This window comes from Papaver somniferum, chromosome 4, assembly GCF_003573695.1.
Source record: "Papaver somniferum cultivar HN1 chromosome 4, ASM357369v1, whole genome shotgun sequence".
Lineage (NCBI taxonomy): Eukaryota > Viridiplantae > Streptophyta > Magnoliopsida > Ranunculales > Papaveraceae > Papaver > Papaver somniferum.
Window position 1 is genome coordinate 145900948 of NC_039361.1, and position 16063 is coordinate 145917010.

Genomic DNA, 16063 nt, shown 5'->3' on the forward strand with positions numbered 1-16063 from the left:
AGCATCACCAGACTTCCCCATCCATCCACAAACTTGTAGCACAACTCCATTACAGACAACCAAGCTCTCTTCTCTGCAGCTTCACCAACACAAAGCACAACATCAGTCACCATTAAGTTTCAGTTACTGCGCATTGCAGTTCAGCTCACATGCAAATTCTTCCCTGCAATTCAGCACACTCACACAATCCCCTGCTCCATCTTCTTCTACACAGCACCACCATCTGCAACTTCTCACCATTTCAGTCACAGTTCATTCTTCCCTGTAATTGTGAATTAGAGAAACCCACTCTCCTAAACATTCATTTATTGTTGCTCCCACAACCATTCCACAATCTCAATACCACCATCTCATAATTCCATCTCCACCTGCAACCATCACCACCAACAACTTCTTGCTGCTTCTTGCACCACCTGGATCTCAAACTCAGCCATCACCTCTCTTAATCTTCAAAAGCATCATCTTCTCAATCTCCATCTCTGTCTTGCATCTGACCACCATTCACTCAATCAGCACAGCTTCATTGTATCCATAGCCATTGCACCATTACTGACAACATCACCATCAACCTTTAAACACCGGGCACTGTTGACCTCAATCACTGATATCCACATCCATCTCAACTCATAACCATTTTTGCTCTTGGCCACAGCTTCCAACTCATATCCACTGCACCTGCTCAACTGCAAACCCAGCTCAACAATCATTATTGTTCTCTTTCCCTGATTCCAGTAGCTTCAAGGCCCATCTCCCTTCATCTGAATTCACTAACAGCACCAGATTCTTAATCTTCCATGTAATACATGAATTCCCCATAAATCAGCAACATCTCACGAAGAACCCTAAATTCATCTCAAACTCAAATTACCAACAATTTCTCTAGCTTCTCGAACTCCAACTCCACAAATCTTCAAATGATAAAAACCCATTTCTAATTTCTTATGGGTTTCAAGATTAAACCCATCTTCATCTGCTCGATCTCTGAACTGACAGCAACCCCAGACTCAAAATACAAAACCCAACTACTTGTATTCAGAAATCACAATAAACCCATCTTCTTTTGATTCCTCACAGACCCATTAATCATCTCCTTCTCCTGATTTCTCGATCCATACTCGCAAATCTCAATCAGCCATGAGTCTACTAGCCGGCAGTTAACCTTGTTGCAGATCTGGTTCACTCGTTTGCAGCAGAGTGTTTATACAAGGACTTTAAAGTCTATTAAGGATCTGTTTGAGAAGAAAATGACTAGAAATCTCTCGAATTTCTGTAAATCACCATTATTGCAGAGAGTTTAGAGAGACAGATGCGGCTGAGAAGAAAATGAAACTCAAATGAAAACCCTAAACTGTTATAGTGGTGTTTTCTTTTGAGTGATCGTGTCCGTCCAAAGTATCCTCGAGATTTGCCCGTCACACGATGTATGGTGGAAGATCTAACAAAGTCAGGTTTGTAATTTACGAGTGTATTTAACTCTGACTTTGTGAGCCCATCCGACTTAACCCTGAACTAACGGAAGTAGGACTGTTTTGTTAATGGATTGTAGCAGTGTGACTAATTTGCAAACCGGGTCTTAATAATGGGACTGTTTTTGAATTTGCCCGAGAATTTACTAAACCTATCACTATTTATGATGACTGTCTAACCTATAAATCAAAATTTCAATACAGGCATGGACCGCATGGTGCCCCAAGGAGAGAAACAAATCAAAATTTTCGCCCGTTGGGAAATTCCAAATCCAGCAAGAGAAGGACTGCCCCCACCACAATTTTTTACCCCAACCTTTTCCATCCCCACTTTTAAGACCAACATTTGACTGTGTACCCTAGGCTAGAGCTTTTTTTGACGGGGCAGTTTTAATGGCCAAGGCAAGTAGGAACAGAATCCTAAGTTGTACTTGTAGGACAGTGGCATGGTGCCAAGTGTAGTGTGGGGATGAGTTCTTACTTTTTAGTACATTTCAAGGAAAAGGGAAAGTAAAGAAAGATAGAACTACTCACTTCACTTCAGTTCTACTACCTTTACACTCTCTTTGGATCATCATCAGCAGCAGCAAAGGCGCTTTCTTTTTATCAGTTCATCATGCCTGAACTAGGTACTCTCTTTCTCTCTAGATTTCCAATGCTTTTTTTTTTTTTTTGTGTGTATTACATTGTTTCCTTTGAAGTACATGGCTAGGTTAGGGTAAGACCCATGTCCAATGTTGCTATATTTAGTAATAATCAAACTTTTCGACTGTGAAAAAAACATGTATTCACTCAGTAGACCCATCAACCATCATCTCTAGCTGAAGAAACTTGGGTAAATGGGGTTGATCCATATTATTATTCTGAAAAATCTAGTTAACTGTAGTAGGTGGGATGTTTTTAGTCCTTATCAACTTGAGATGTAACTTAGATGGTGGGTTTGCAGGCAGGAGAATAAGTGGGGAGACCAAGTGCATCTGGTGTTGTGGTGATAGGACCAAGCTAATAGAGTTGGAGTTACAACTTAGAAGAGAGTGGGGATGAAAGTAGATCATGGAGAGACGAAAGCTGTGTGGCCTCAGCTTCATTTAGCTGTCATTTTACAAAAGTACGATTTCTGAGAACCTTTTTGTCAATGAGGAAGTTTGTAGGGAGTCTTTGTTTAGGGAAAACATCTATTAGGTAGACCTCATTAGTCCATGGATCATGACAGTAAGAAATGCATGTACCTGATTCAATATCAAGGGAGCAGCAACTCCCAATGAATTTAGAGCGAGTCTAGATCACTTTGGGAGGTCACATATTAGAATGGATCACCTTAATATTTTTTGTAAATTAGCTGAGCTTTGCTGGACTCAAATTTCAATACTACTTGCAGAGTAGAGAGGCACATTCAGGTGTCGTAGCGACTCAATCCTCCCTCATTCATTGGAAGGCAGATCAGCTCACACCTTACCTTATGAATGCCACTAAATTCACTATCATTACACAACAAACTTTGCTGATGCCAAGCAACCATATCTGAACAGTTGTTTTCTCTTCCACTATGAGTGTCTTATCGTCAAATTTCTCAATGACGGGATCCCGTAAACTCTTAGAATTAACTTTAGCACCCCTAGGTAGATTTAATAAGAGAATGGGAATCTTTCACACTGACAGTCTTGCTGCGAAATCTGCTAATCAAATATAATCACCCGCATTAGATACCTTAGATGAAGAAAATAAAATCACCTGAATAATGCAAATGATAGACGATAGACCAACTTGTTCAGAAACTGATCTTCCATGTTCACCTCATGTTCTGCATTATCAATGATGCGAGACAGATCTTCCTTGCACATTATCAGATTTAATGAGGGTGTACAGGATAAGTCGAATCAAACCTGTAATGTTGGGTACAACCCCCAGATCAACCTGGCTTCCTTATTCGGATAAAAGGTTGCTTTCTCTGATTGAACATGCATGTCTTTGTGAAACCATTGCAAAATATGGAATGGAAAGTTGATATTTCTTATATATTTATGATACATTGAGTGGGAATACTCTTTTTTTGCCTTATTGCTATACAGAATGTTGCTACAGAAAAGTGGTTCATTTACCAAATAGAAACTAGAAAGCATTACAATTTCAGATGTTATTTCGAAATAACCATTTGGTCAAACTGTTTTGCTTGTTAGGTCGCATGTCTGTCAAGAGACAGCTTATATTTGAGGGATTTAGAGAAAGCAATTCTGTAGCTCAAATGGGTAATAAGAGGATGAGAGGTAATGTCATGTCTGTGGAGCTTGCACTTCAAAGAGAATTAGAGTATCTGAAGAGAATCGAAAATTTGCAGAAGCCTTCTGACTGTAATTCTAAAGAACACCTTCTGCCTGGCCAGGTGACATCTCTGCCTTTCTTGACTAACAATGCTTTTATAACTGTGTCTGTTATTTACCGTGTTCTGCTTGATATGAAACATGGCATTTGTTTCTGTCCTTCCTTTTCTCAGGTCACTAATTTGGTTGGTTAAACTGTTTAGGGGGTACCTTCTAAAGTTGCACTTGAAGAAAGTCGACAAAAATTCTCTTTGCAGTATGAAGCATGTTCTCAAGGTGATTCTATAACCTCGAGTATACAGATTCATATTGTTCTTCATTTTCAGTTTTCTTTCTATATATTCTGTCTATTTTCTCCCTCGTGTGATGATGTCATGAATACATTTGTAGACAAACATATCAACTCTAGGTGATGATTCATTGACCAGTTTTTTTGCCCATTTAATATCATAGAGCAATTTTGTGTTTAAGGTTTGGTAGGTGGGTTTACTCGCATATTTCCCTTTAGTTGTATTAAGTCGTCTAATCCTGATAACATTCACAAACAAACTAGTTTTAGCCTGTATATTTCAAGGGAAGATGCCCACATAGTTGAATCTACCACAGGAGATGTTCATTTCTTTTCTTTTTTTCTTATAACGACTGTGTTTTCTTTGGTTCTGTTATTTTAAGATGTCCATATAGTTGAATCTACCACAGGAACATTGAAACATGTTCCTGTGTACTTTTCTTTTTTTCTTATAACGGCCGTGTGTACTTTGGTTCTGCTACTTTTCAGCCATAGTAGTTACTATAAGCATATGTAACTACTATAAGCATAGTTGCATCTTGTCCAATTTATCATAGTTTTTTGTTGGTTAGGTGTGTTGTTAGACCCTGTATTCAACAAACGAAAATTTGAACATGGGAGTCCTCTAGAAGAGACAACAATCAGGGAAGTGACCCATCTGCAGTTTCAGGAACCATCTACACCAATCCAGGTTTGTTTGAATTTCTGCTTCGTAATCAGATATTATTGTTTCACTTGTAGGGTACGTAATACTTGTATCTCTTTTACATTCCTTGAGAAAATTATTGGTGCTGTTGCTCTGCCACTTTAATTTACCAGAATATAATATGTTTGTGTTTTAGGGGTCATTACCTTCGGTGGGAATGAAGCGGAAAACTCCTGAAAACTTCACATGTTCATCACCACAACCACAACAAGAGTCTTACACACTTCTAAACTCTGTACCACAAACAGTCAATTTATTGTGCAAGGTATGCCAAGTCCCTTGTTCAGGTGCAGCCAATTTCAAGCAACACTGTGCAGGGAGAAAACACAAAAACAAAGTAGAAGAGTTGAAACACTTGAAGAACAGCAGTGAAGATAAGAAAGAACTAGGGCCAGTATGGTGTGATATATGCTTGGTCTCATGCATGGATAGGTCAGCTTACAAACAACATGTTGCTGGAAAAAAGCATGCTGCTTGTCTTACTGCCTTTAATAATGCAATTAGAGGCAAAGGAGTTGAAATGGGAAACCGAAATGGCACATGGTAGGCGTGATTACAGTCCTGCACTTCTTCTGAACAATTTGTGCTGGTGTCATATACAGAGTTACGTTCACTGGCTTTTGGAAAACGTAGTTCTTGTAAATAACTAAGAGTAGATAAAACTTCGGAATGTTGGTCTGCAGTAACTAATAGTAGTAACAAAATATGCATGATCAGTTTTAGTCTCAACTGCATTCTTAGCTGGTATTAAGAAATTCAAAAGAATTCTTATCTATAAGAACACTTTGCCATTGAAATAGTATTAGATCAGACTAAAAACCAACATCCCATTCACTGGATGTAGAAGGCAGGAATCCAAAAATCAATCAGAGCCACAGGAAGCAGGGCTGTCAAACTTTCCTCACTGAACTTAGCAGCCTTGCAAGAAAGATTTCTTACATCCAATTTTCTGTTGGCAGAACAACAGTTGCATTTTCCAGATAAATACGTACCATTATGGAAACTTGAGCGCGTATAAAAAAATTAGGATGACAAAATGCAATTTAGATTAATGAAGTGAAACCACTATCATGAATAATTCTTATGCTATTAGAAAAAATAATTTAACATAATTCTTATGCAATTAGAAAAAATAATTTAACATCAAATCATGGATAGTGGTCTGTAGCAGTGAAACCATTGATATCATTTGATTGCTCGGAGAAGTTATCATGAGACATCCACTCAATCTTGATTGAAAAGTAATCACCTCCTTCCATTATATCTTTGGTGGTAGAGAAGAACCAAAGTCAGGGAGGATTCATATTGTTTTTAAATTACTCCTTTACTAACTTATGGTCGATTCTCATTCCGAAATCATAAGCAAAAACACGCGACATTTCAGACACTGTATCCGGAAACAGACACAACAGTACTACCAAAAGAGCTGTAATATGCCATTACGTTATGACGTTCTTGTTGTCATGGAGATACAGGCAAACCTTGAAGGGTCGGTAAGGCTGTAAGCCCAAATGTGAGTAATGGCTTCCCGAAGGTCACTCTGAATCCGCTAGACCTGTGGATTAGTCTGATACTAGGTCTGCCAAACCAAGGATTCTAAAAATTAAAATAATAAATAAATAGGGACTCGGCCATGGGCATTGCTTGTGAAGTTATTATGTTCTGTACATTCATGCTCATTAAAGGATAAAAGAGAAGCTGAATGGCCACCTGTAAACTACATCTGAGTATCCATTGCTCCTTGTCCGTAACTAGATTCGCGCTTTTTGTTGGTTCACATGCCCATTAACAACGACCGATTCTTTTGCCTCACACCCTTGCATTGAGGGTCTCACTTATATAAAATTCTACAATGAGTGTCCCTTTGTCCATCTTATTCATTCTACAACTACACATAATAAATCATTCCTACTTCAATAAGGCTGATGTGAGGGATGTTCAGCGCTACCGAAGGGCCCCTGCAGTTCTTGCGAAGAAATGAATACCCAATATCAATTACTGCCTTCTTCAAGAATGATGACGACCTCCGAGCCTTTACATAAGAGTGTCCCATTATATATGCTACCCCTGCTTCTTTCGCTTGTATCAAATCCATCAGTTCTTCCCTTACAGAAGGATCCATACCTGGGCTCTGTGGTAACTGGAATCTCACCCTCCTCCTGATAGACGGGTTCTCTTCCTCGTATGCGGATCTTAAGCTCTGAAGGGTTGAGGATTTGCTGCTTTGAATAGACTCACTAATCTCAAAGTTCATTTGCTCAGAAACTATCAAACTTGAAGTTGATTGGACAGGTCTGGTGCTGATAACCGCCATCCTTCCATCCAATGATGGAGACTCGGAGCTCGAGAACTGAGATTCGTCTGCTTCCATCTGGATGAACTCTGCAATGCTCTGTATGAGCTGGTTCTCGAAGTCTCCGTTGTCCCGTTGGATATCCTTGTATCCATACCTCACAATGCAGCGGTACATTCTGTAAGGCCTAGGGCAGACCCTGCCAATGAGGAACCTTTCTTCGGCTGATACATATGGAACTGGTACTGATTTTACGCAAACAAAAACTAAAACCTTGTGAAATGCCGGGAGATTAGTAACAAAATGGGAAAAGATTGCTGGGACGCCTGTAGCCAGTTCTGAGTAGATGAGACCTATCCCAGGCACGCGGACAATCCCAAGACTGGGACCGAGAGCGAGAAGCCACTTCAAAGAAACCTTGTTATGAAGGTCAAAGTTGTATTTCTTGCGAGTTCCATAGTGCCAGATGTACATGATTCCCATAAAAATAAAAGAAAGTACAAGTGGTAGCCAACCTCCCTGAAGAACTTTGGTGAATGAAGAAGATAGGTAAACTCCCTCGATTGATCCAAATAAGAGCAAAAATGCTGCAGCAGTAAATATACTTTTCTGCCATACGAAAATGATGACTAGCGTTGTGAGACAGGTTGAGACAAACATAACCGTTATGCAAGCAATGCCTGGAGAAAGCATTAAGAAAATCCTTCAATGGTTGCATTTCATGTGAATGTATTAAACTGTTTGCTCTGTCAAGAAACTAATAATGCCTGAAAAGGAGAGATATAAAATATAAAACAATAAATATCATGAGAGTTGACTTACCATAAGCATTTCCAATCATGGTTGTATCTCGGAATCCAATAGTCACAGCAAGACAAATTATCATGAGAATCCAATTTATTTCTGGAATGTATATCTGCCCAAACATGTGTTTTGAGGTGTGAACAATCTTAACTCGTGGGAAGCAACCAAGGGCATTGCACTGTTTGATAATAGAAAAGGTAGCTGTGATGACTGCTTGACTCCCAACGATGGCTGCTAAGGTGGCTATCACAAAGACCGGCCAAAATAAAGTCTCTGTTGGATGTTCAGAAACTGAAGTCAGCCAAAACTGAAGTTTGCAGTCATAAATGGATCTGTGGTAAATAAGCAAGGATCCCAGGAAAAAGAATCATGTGAGTGATAACTCACTTGGTATCGAGTCATAGAAACTTGTTGGAATAGATGACGGGTTTTTCGATAGAAAAGCAGCCTGCCCCATGTATTGCACTACCAAGCACGGGTACACAACAAATGCAAAAGCAAGCTGCAAAACGGTAACAAATTTCACAAAGCTGCTCTCAGAGTCTACCTGCGTGTACTTAACCTGCCAACTATGTCATAGCGAATATAAAAGATCAAGTTGTGAAATTTTACCCTTATTGATAAGGCAGTGAAATGTCCAAGGTCTGCAAACATAGCTTCAGTACCTGCAAGGCCCTGGAAAAGTTTAGTTGTCAAGCCTAGTAAAATCTGTAAAAAATGCGGTGATGACTCTAGTTTGTCATAATTCATGAGCTTTAATTCTACTTTCTGAAATCTCCTAAAATTCAATTAACCATCAACTTAAGTATATTTGTTGGTGTTGGTGATTACTTAAACATTATTCCAGACACTGTCATTGTATAATCATTGGCTCGTTGCTACAGTAGCAGCAAATCGACTTTGGTGCCCACTTACCAGTAATGGAAAGAAGAATCCCCCCGAGGGCAATCCAACCATCTTTGCCGGTCTCTCTGAAGAACTTGATGATATAGTGCGGAGATAGTGCAAACACAATCTTAGGGTTCCAATATATAGTATTGTATAGGCCTATCGCAAATATTGATATCAACCAAATGACAACAATTGGTGCAAACAGAAAAGCCACCCTGTGGGTGCCACAATGTTGCAGAGCAAAGAGTCCCACTAATATAATGCACGCCAGCAAAATAACAGCCTCTGCAGAAAGGTATAAATTCAACCATCAGAAACACTCAAGAAAAGAAGAAGAAACTATGCAGAAAATCTAGATGAAAATTGCTGCTCTATCACCAGGAAGATTGTGCAAATCTGAAAGGGCTATTGCTTTTATATAGTTACCATTTGGGAATTTCTTGTCTGTAACCTGTAGTCCAGAAACAGCTGATAGAACTGCAATTGGCAAGTAAAACCATTTTAAAGAGTCAATAAGATGTTGTAGCTCACATTAAATAATAGGTCAAAGGAATATGTTAATTATGTCTAGAAAGTATGTTCAGAGACATCAATTACTGGTCAAGTATACTCATGAGCCATACATCAATGCTACATCAGAAGATCCTAACATTTTGATATTGATGTAAAGCCTGGCAAGCTGATGGGAAATTATATGCAGAGCAGATTACAATTGAAGGTAGGTGAGAAGATGGTCAATGTCTGCCATATGGGTGTGTACAGAGAAATGTTCATCATACTACTGGTCCTTGGTATCCTGTAGCACAGATGATGGAGGGAGAGAGTCTACATTCTGATAGCCCAAGTAAAAGTTACCTGAAATTGCTGGAGTAAGCACGCCATCACCTATAACCATACAAGCACCGCATAATACCACAATCAATAGAGCTGTTCTAAGTCTTTTGTGCTTCTCAAAGAACCTTTTCATTGGAGAAGATGTTATCTGTGCCGCTGGCCCATATTTGTATGCCGTCAACTCCTCGTCAGCTGCTTGTTGATTGGGAAGTAGACTAAGCCTAGCATGCCTGCAGAGAAGTGAGTAAAGAGCAAAGACTCCACCTGTGCAGTAACAGAAGTATCATCAGATTCTTTGTGGGATTTACTAATCACTGTCAAACAAAATAATGAATAATTTCATTGCGTACCTTCACCATTATCATCCGCGCTTAATAAGATGAATATGTACTTGAGCAAAGGGATCAACGTAAGGGTCCAGAAGATCAAAGAGAATGCGCCAAATATTGTATCTTCATTGCGATGATCCTGTAGCTTCCCGACAAAAGTGCTTGTATAAACGTAGAGAGGGGAAGTACTCAAGTCTCCATAAACTACACCAAAGCTCTGGTACGCCAACAATAAATTTCTTGATAGGTTCCTCCATGATAACTGCACAGCCAACAACACACGTCTTAGTTCTCACAGATAAACTAGTCAGACAGCAGTGCACCTAATTTTGTCACATAAATCTAAAACTACTTTTTCGTCATTATCAACATGTCTTGTTTGGAAGACGTTGTATTTCTAAATATGTAACAGCTGAGATATTCAAGGACAATAGAACCTCTGAGTGCCAACACACTGTTATATTGTTGATTTTCTGAACAGGATAGCAAAACCCTTGTGCTACAGATAAATATGGAGATAACAGTTGCATAAACACAATGAAACAGCTAGTACACTGGATTGAGTAACTAAATAGTGTGAATCCGTGACTAACAACAAAAACAGCACAACAATCAACATCAGCAGTTAATAAGCTGCTAGATGAATAACAGGATCAAACTTGAGATGGAAATAAACAACAACACAAAAACAATAACTAGTAGTATGGATAATCCTTAAAGTACTGAAACTATACCTATATGATTCCGTGAACTAATCTACTTAATAAGATTACTCTCCTCTTGTAGAGAGATTTCTTCTTATGCATATGAATCAAGTTCACAAGTATTTCACCAGTTGACAAAGACCTAAGCAAATTACTTACAGACTTTAACTATTCAAAATTTCATCACAACTTTCTGCTTCTTCCTCTTGTTCTTCTAAATTCCACATATATGGGGTATATGATTAGCAATTGATTGAATCCTTCGCTCATTTGTAGCAGTTGAGTAAGTATTAAAATTTTCCCCTTGAAGTCTACCACTCAGATAAACAAATCATGACTATGAACTAATCAGCTTCATAAGATTACTCAATTCTTCTAAACAAACAAAATAAAAATAAAATACGATTAAATTAAATTCAGAAGTGTTTCGCTAGTTAACAGAGATCCAAGCTAAATTCATTGCAAATTTCATCAAAACTACAGAAATTCTATTAATCTAATACTAATCTAACTCGAGAAGAATCATCCAACGTAACATCGGTAACCTAAATTAATCACGTTGTAACACAATACAGAAACGATTCAAAATTATAAAAAAAAATTAATAAAATCGAGGAGTTATGGGATTAAGAAACCCTAAGAAAGAGAAATGAGATGAGAGACCTGAGGAGGAGGACCTCGAGGACTACAAGGACCAGCTTCTGATTCCATATCTTCCTAACTAAGAATCTGGATTTGATTTGATAAAGCTGTTGTCTGTCTGTCTGACTGGTTTTTTTGTTACATCAAGTAATTAAATCTTCTTGTGGGAGGAAGATGATGATTCTCCCATTTCTCTCTATCTATCTGGAAAACAAATAACTAATCAAGTCTTAACTAAGAGCAAGAGCGGGATCTCATTTACTCCTGCTCCTGGAATGGGAGGTTTTCTCGCACGTGCGTCAATTTTTTATTTTTCTGTTTTAGTCCTCTTTGTTTGCTTATATTTTAATTCACATCCCTACGTTAAGTTCTGTCATTAAATGGGTACACGGGGAGAGTTAGTTGTCAAGTGGGGTGTGAATATTTACATCCACTTCTATGTTCTTATTTGGACAAATGTTATATTGATCACGGGTTATATCTGGTGATCTGTCCCGTCTCTTGTAGAGATGGGGTTCAAAACGGCCAGCCCTACTAATTCACGGGTTAGAAGGTCTTATTTTTGTGAGAAACGGGACATACCTCAACATATAACCTGCGCTAAGTCGATAAGTGTACTTTTCGGTGACTCTCACTAATGAAAGTGCGAAACAATAAAATTATAGCGCTAAATTATGATGAAGTTATTCTATTCCATCCCACGTATATCGTCAGCAACGTTGACTCGAGAGTCAAGAGGCCAAATTATTAAAAAGCTAAAAAAAAAAAGAAAAAAAAAAGGCACATGAGTGGATTAAGAGGGTCAAACGGAAAAACAATAGCTTAACCCTCACACACGTACCAAGTGACCAGCGGTTGAGAAAATTCATGGTAGGCGGAAATAAAAAAAAGTAGTAGTACTAGTAATTGAGATGATAATTTTGACGTCGTTATTACTAACAACCAACAGCTTTCAGCTGAGATCACATTATTATGTAAACAGGGTGAGGCCGTCTGAAACAATAATAAAGTTTTCCCTAGCAAAGAAAGAAATATATATGGAGCATTGAAATTTAGGAACGATTAGACAGACATTGACACATTATTGTTATTCCGTACGCTTCTTATCCACGGACTGGACGCGGCAGTTGATTTGATTGATTGATTGCCCTATCTTGGGTGGAATTTGTGCTCATCAGAATTAGTATTTTGTTTTGTAAAAGGTAGGATTTAATGTTGATTATACGAGTATTATTACATTCTTTAAGATGACATCCCATGTCACGTCTATTGCTTATTAAGACAAATAGTTGGTAATAAATTTTTGGAGTTATGGCAATTAGCCTACTTATCGGGATAGAGAGTTCGAGCATTTTTTTTTTTTTTTTGGACAATTAATATATTTCAATCCATTCAAATCAAAATAGTGATCACATGTTCACTTACAAGAATAACAAAAACATCAAAATAAAAGATAATCAAAACCCACCAATTACAAGTAGATCGCGAAGAGAAAGAGCGATAAACCGCAAAGATATCAAAAAAAAATTATGTATAAGGGAGAGATGATGGTATATCCGGAAAATTCATTGTATACTTCTTCTATAAGAGACACTCCTAAAACAAAGGAGTACTTAGCCCATAAAATTGCCGATCCACACGAACACGGATGCGCGATGTCGTGATAAATCGTCGATGTTTTTGAATCGAGAATAGCAAGCCACAAACCAGCTATGAAAATTTGAAAAACTAGCCCCACAACGACGACGAAAAATCATCTCAAAACGACGAAGAAATATGTCAAAAGACACCAAAAGTGATGTAAAAACATCTTATTCACTACCAAAAACTCTAAAACAAAAGAATTCTTGCTCAGATCTGGTCCCTTTGGACCAGATCTGAGCAAGACGGCTAAAGGATTTTTTTCCTTTTTCTTTTTTGAGAAAGGGAAGATGGAGAGAAACAAGAAAAAGATTAAAATGTTAACCGTTTTCTTTTACTTGAGTTGACATCTTTGTGTCGATCAAACATCCAAAACAAAAACAAATTCTTTGTTCCCGGTGTCTTTTCATGAGGAGTGGACACCATGGTTAGAGTCATATCCAGACATGGTTAATCACTAAGATTGAGTCTTATGGGGCTTCTCAAGATATTTTCAGTTGGGCGGAGCCGGGTTGGCAAGGTGGGGTCGCAGAATGTAGGAGCGAAATCCCAGAGCACGAACTTCAAAGATACGATAAAAGAAGAAGAAGTAGCTCGGAGCGAGAAAGCAGAAGATGTAGGAGAGAGACAAGTTTGGAGCGAGATACTAGGAGGGCAATATAAAGAAATATGATAGAACAAAGAGGATTGGAGGCAATGATGGAACCAAGACGGAGAGAGATAGAGCAGACCGACGCGAATCAAGCTATACTGCAACAACTTAAAGAACTCAAAGCTGCAATGAAAAACAATAACAAAAGAGGAGGATGAAAAATGAAGTTGGCAGAAGCCATTGAAGAAGCAGAAAGATCACCATTTTCACCGGAGATACTGCAAGCACCAATTCCCGCCAAATGTACCTTCCCGCATTCTCCAACGTATTTGATGGGACGGGAAACGTGGTACAACACATGAAAGCCGATAATCTTACACTAATGCCATGGGCCCAGCATCAAGCGGTGTTATGCAAATATTTTACGGCGAGTTTAACATGAGAGGCCTCGTTATGGTTCCGAAAATTTGTGCAAAGGATCAGTGACTTCATTCGCGCAACTGCAAAGGATGTTCTTGGGAAACTACATAACCAGCAACCGGACCAAGGCGGGAATTGAAAATGCGTTTAACTTAAAGAATGCGCACGGGGAAATCTTGCGAAGGTTGACTACACGATGGAGGAACATGTGCAATAAATAGGTAGGGGAAGGCGAGATCGATGTCCAATGACTCGCAAGAGCACATGGAATTGAGATTTCGTCGCCCAATGTTGAAGACCCTGTCCAAGGCGACCATAAGTCCTTTAAGTTCTCTAAGCGGGGAAGGCAATAAGACCTTACTTAGGAGGCAAATAAAACCTACAAAACATCATGCGAATATAAATCACAAAGGAGAGCGAAGGAAACTGAGGCAATGAAAAATTCATGCTGAGGCACGAGGAAATGCGAAGGAAACACACCCTCATCAAGCTAAGTATAACTAAAATTCGAAACGAGTCTTAAAATATGTTTACATTAATTATCTGGTCAAGCATGCTAGTATAGCTTCACACCTTATCATTCGCATGAACCTTTAGACATAACGCCCTTCACATGTTGGCATTTGCATAAATTTTTAGACCTGATATTCTCGTAAATCTTAAACAACCATTTGTACTCTATTTCTCATTCAAGGCCTCATCTAGTTCGCCTGTATGAATATTAGCATCACCTCCTTATTAGACTGAATGTAGTTGTAGATGGTGGATTTTCTACAAGGCCAAAATCGTAAAACTATAATTATACATGTGTCTGGTCCAACAATCAGATGAGTATTTAGGCTCATGTTTCTCATCGAAACATGAAAGCTCATGCCACAATAATCTCTGACTGAGAATACTGTCTCTCAGAGTATATGTAGATGTGTAGTCTCTTAGCTGAGGCAACGGCATATCTCATGAATACTGAGCAATTTCAGAAATTACTTCTGTAAAGAATCGAAATGATTGGACGGCTCCTAGATGTATTACTCACTAGCATAGAGCACTACGTCTTCAGGACGTTGCAATGTTCCATGACTTTACAGAATAAACATTTAAATCGAGCGTTCTGCTTTAGCTAGCTCGTACCTCGATTTCTGGATAATTATAATGCTCCTAGACAACATTCCTGTTAGTATAGAGCCACCAATTAATTATTTCTAGCCGTAAGATTCATCAATTTAATTCCTAGAAAAATACTCTGCATTCCGCATAATATTTCATTACTTCAATTTATGGTTATTCCCATCAAAATTTCATGGGTTAGTAATAAATATTCAACGTACGGGTATCTGAGCCACCATCGAGTAAGCCCCGAGGGAATGGTGCAAGTGTATTCGGCAATAAATGCACTAACGAGCACCTGAATGCACGAACGAACATTCAATTACACGAAGGAACGATGAAACCATGGAGAAAATAGTAATAATAATAAAATATTTAAAAGAGGAGTCTAAGGGGACCAAGCCCACCGGCCGGCCGGTCATGCCGCTGTGGCCGGTTCCACGCCCTTTTCTTTATTTTATCATATTTTATTATTTTCCTTGATCCCATGAAAATCCTTTTGATTGAGAAAATCCCTTCAATTCGTGGTATTTCCTTCACATCAAGGAAATTATACAAAATTACATAAAATTAGGAAAGGTGTCACGGGACCGTGGTCACTAGCCGGCCTGCATGCCCTAGCCGTGACCGGTCCCACACCTTGTAATTCCTTATTTTATTAATTATTTCCATCATCTCATGGAAATTCCTTAATCTTATAAAACTTCTCAGTTTCATGGTATTTCTTTCACATCAAGGAAATTATACAAAAATTACATAAAATTAGGAAAGGTGTCACGGGACCGTGGTCACCAGCCGGCCGGCCATGCCCTGGCCATGACCGTTTCCACACCTTGTAATTCCTTATTTTATTAATTATTTCCATCATCTCATGGAAATTCCTTAATCTTATGAAACTCCTCAGTTTCATGGTATTTCCTTCACATCAAGGAAATTATACAAAAATTACGTAAAATTAGGAAAGGTGTCACGGGACCGTGGTCAACAGCCGGCCGGCCATGCCCTAGCCGTGACCGGTCCCACATCTTGT

General features: G+C 38.7%; 2 protein-coding genes across 2 annotated transcripts; one reads left to right on the forward strand and one right to left on the reverse strand.

The window, feature by feature from the left end:
• Positions 1-2005: 2005 nt before the first annotated feature.
• On the forward strand, positions 2006-5464 carry LOC113274340. Its single transcript, XM_026523754.1, has 5 exons — positions 2006-2095; positions 3644-3846; positions 3988-4060; positions 4646-4764; positions 4916-5464. Exons 1-5 carry the CDS (start codon positions 2083-2085, stop codon positions 5324-5326), a joined length of 819 nt encoding a protein of 272 aa, XP_026379539.1. The 5' UTR covers positions 2006-2082; the 3' UTR covers positions 5327-5464.
• Positions 5465-6373: 909 nt separating this feature from the next.
• On the reverse strand, positions 6374-11496 carry LOC113271497 (potassium transporter 4-like). Its single transcript, XM_026521379.1, has 9 exons — positions 11298-11496; positions 9952-10192; positions 9623-9865; positions 9194-9244; positions 8792-9052; positions 8489-8541; positions 8264-8378; positions 7895-8149; positions 6374-7752 (listed from the first exon to the last, which is right to left on the reverse strand). The coding sequence occupies exons 1-9, from the start codon at positions 11343-11345 to the stop codon at positions 6668-6670; spliced, it is 2352 nt and encodes a 783-aa protein (XP_026377164.1). The 5' UTR covers positions 11346-11496; the 3' UTR covers positions 6374-6667.
• Between the last annotated feature and the right edge of the window lie 4567 nt (positions 11497-16063).

Bases quoted from the DNA above. Each gene is read 5' to 3' on its own strand.
- LOC113274340 (XM_026523754.1), top strand. The intron at 4,061-4,645 runs GTGATTCTATAA...TTTGTTGGTTAG, and splicing joins GTATGAAGCATGTTCTCAAG to GTGTGTTGTTAGACCCTGTA. The intron at 4,765-4,915 runs GTTTGTTTGAAT...TTTGTGTTTTAG, and splicing joins AACCATCTACACCAATCCAG to GGGTCATTACCTTCGGTGGG.
- LOC113271497 (XM_026521379.1), bottom strand. From the start codon at position 11,345: ATGGAATCAGAAGCTGGTCCTTGTAGTCCTCGAGGTCCTCCTCCTCAG. The intron at 9,866-9,951 runs GTACGCAATGAA...GTTACTGCACAG, and splicing joins CGCGGATGATAATGGTGAAG to GTGGAGTCTTTGCTCTTTAC. The intron at 9,245-9,622 runs GTAACTTTTACT...TGCCAATTGCAG, and splicing joins GCTTACTCCAGCAATTTCAG to TTCTATCAGCTGTTTCTGGA.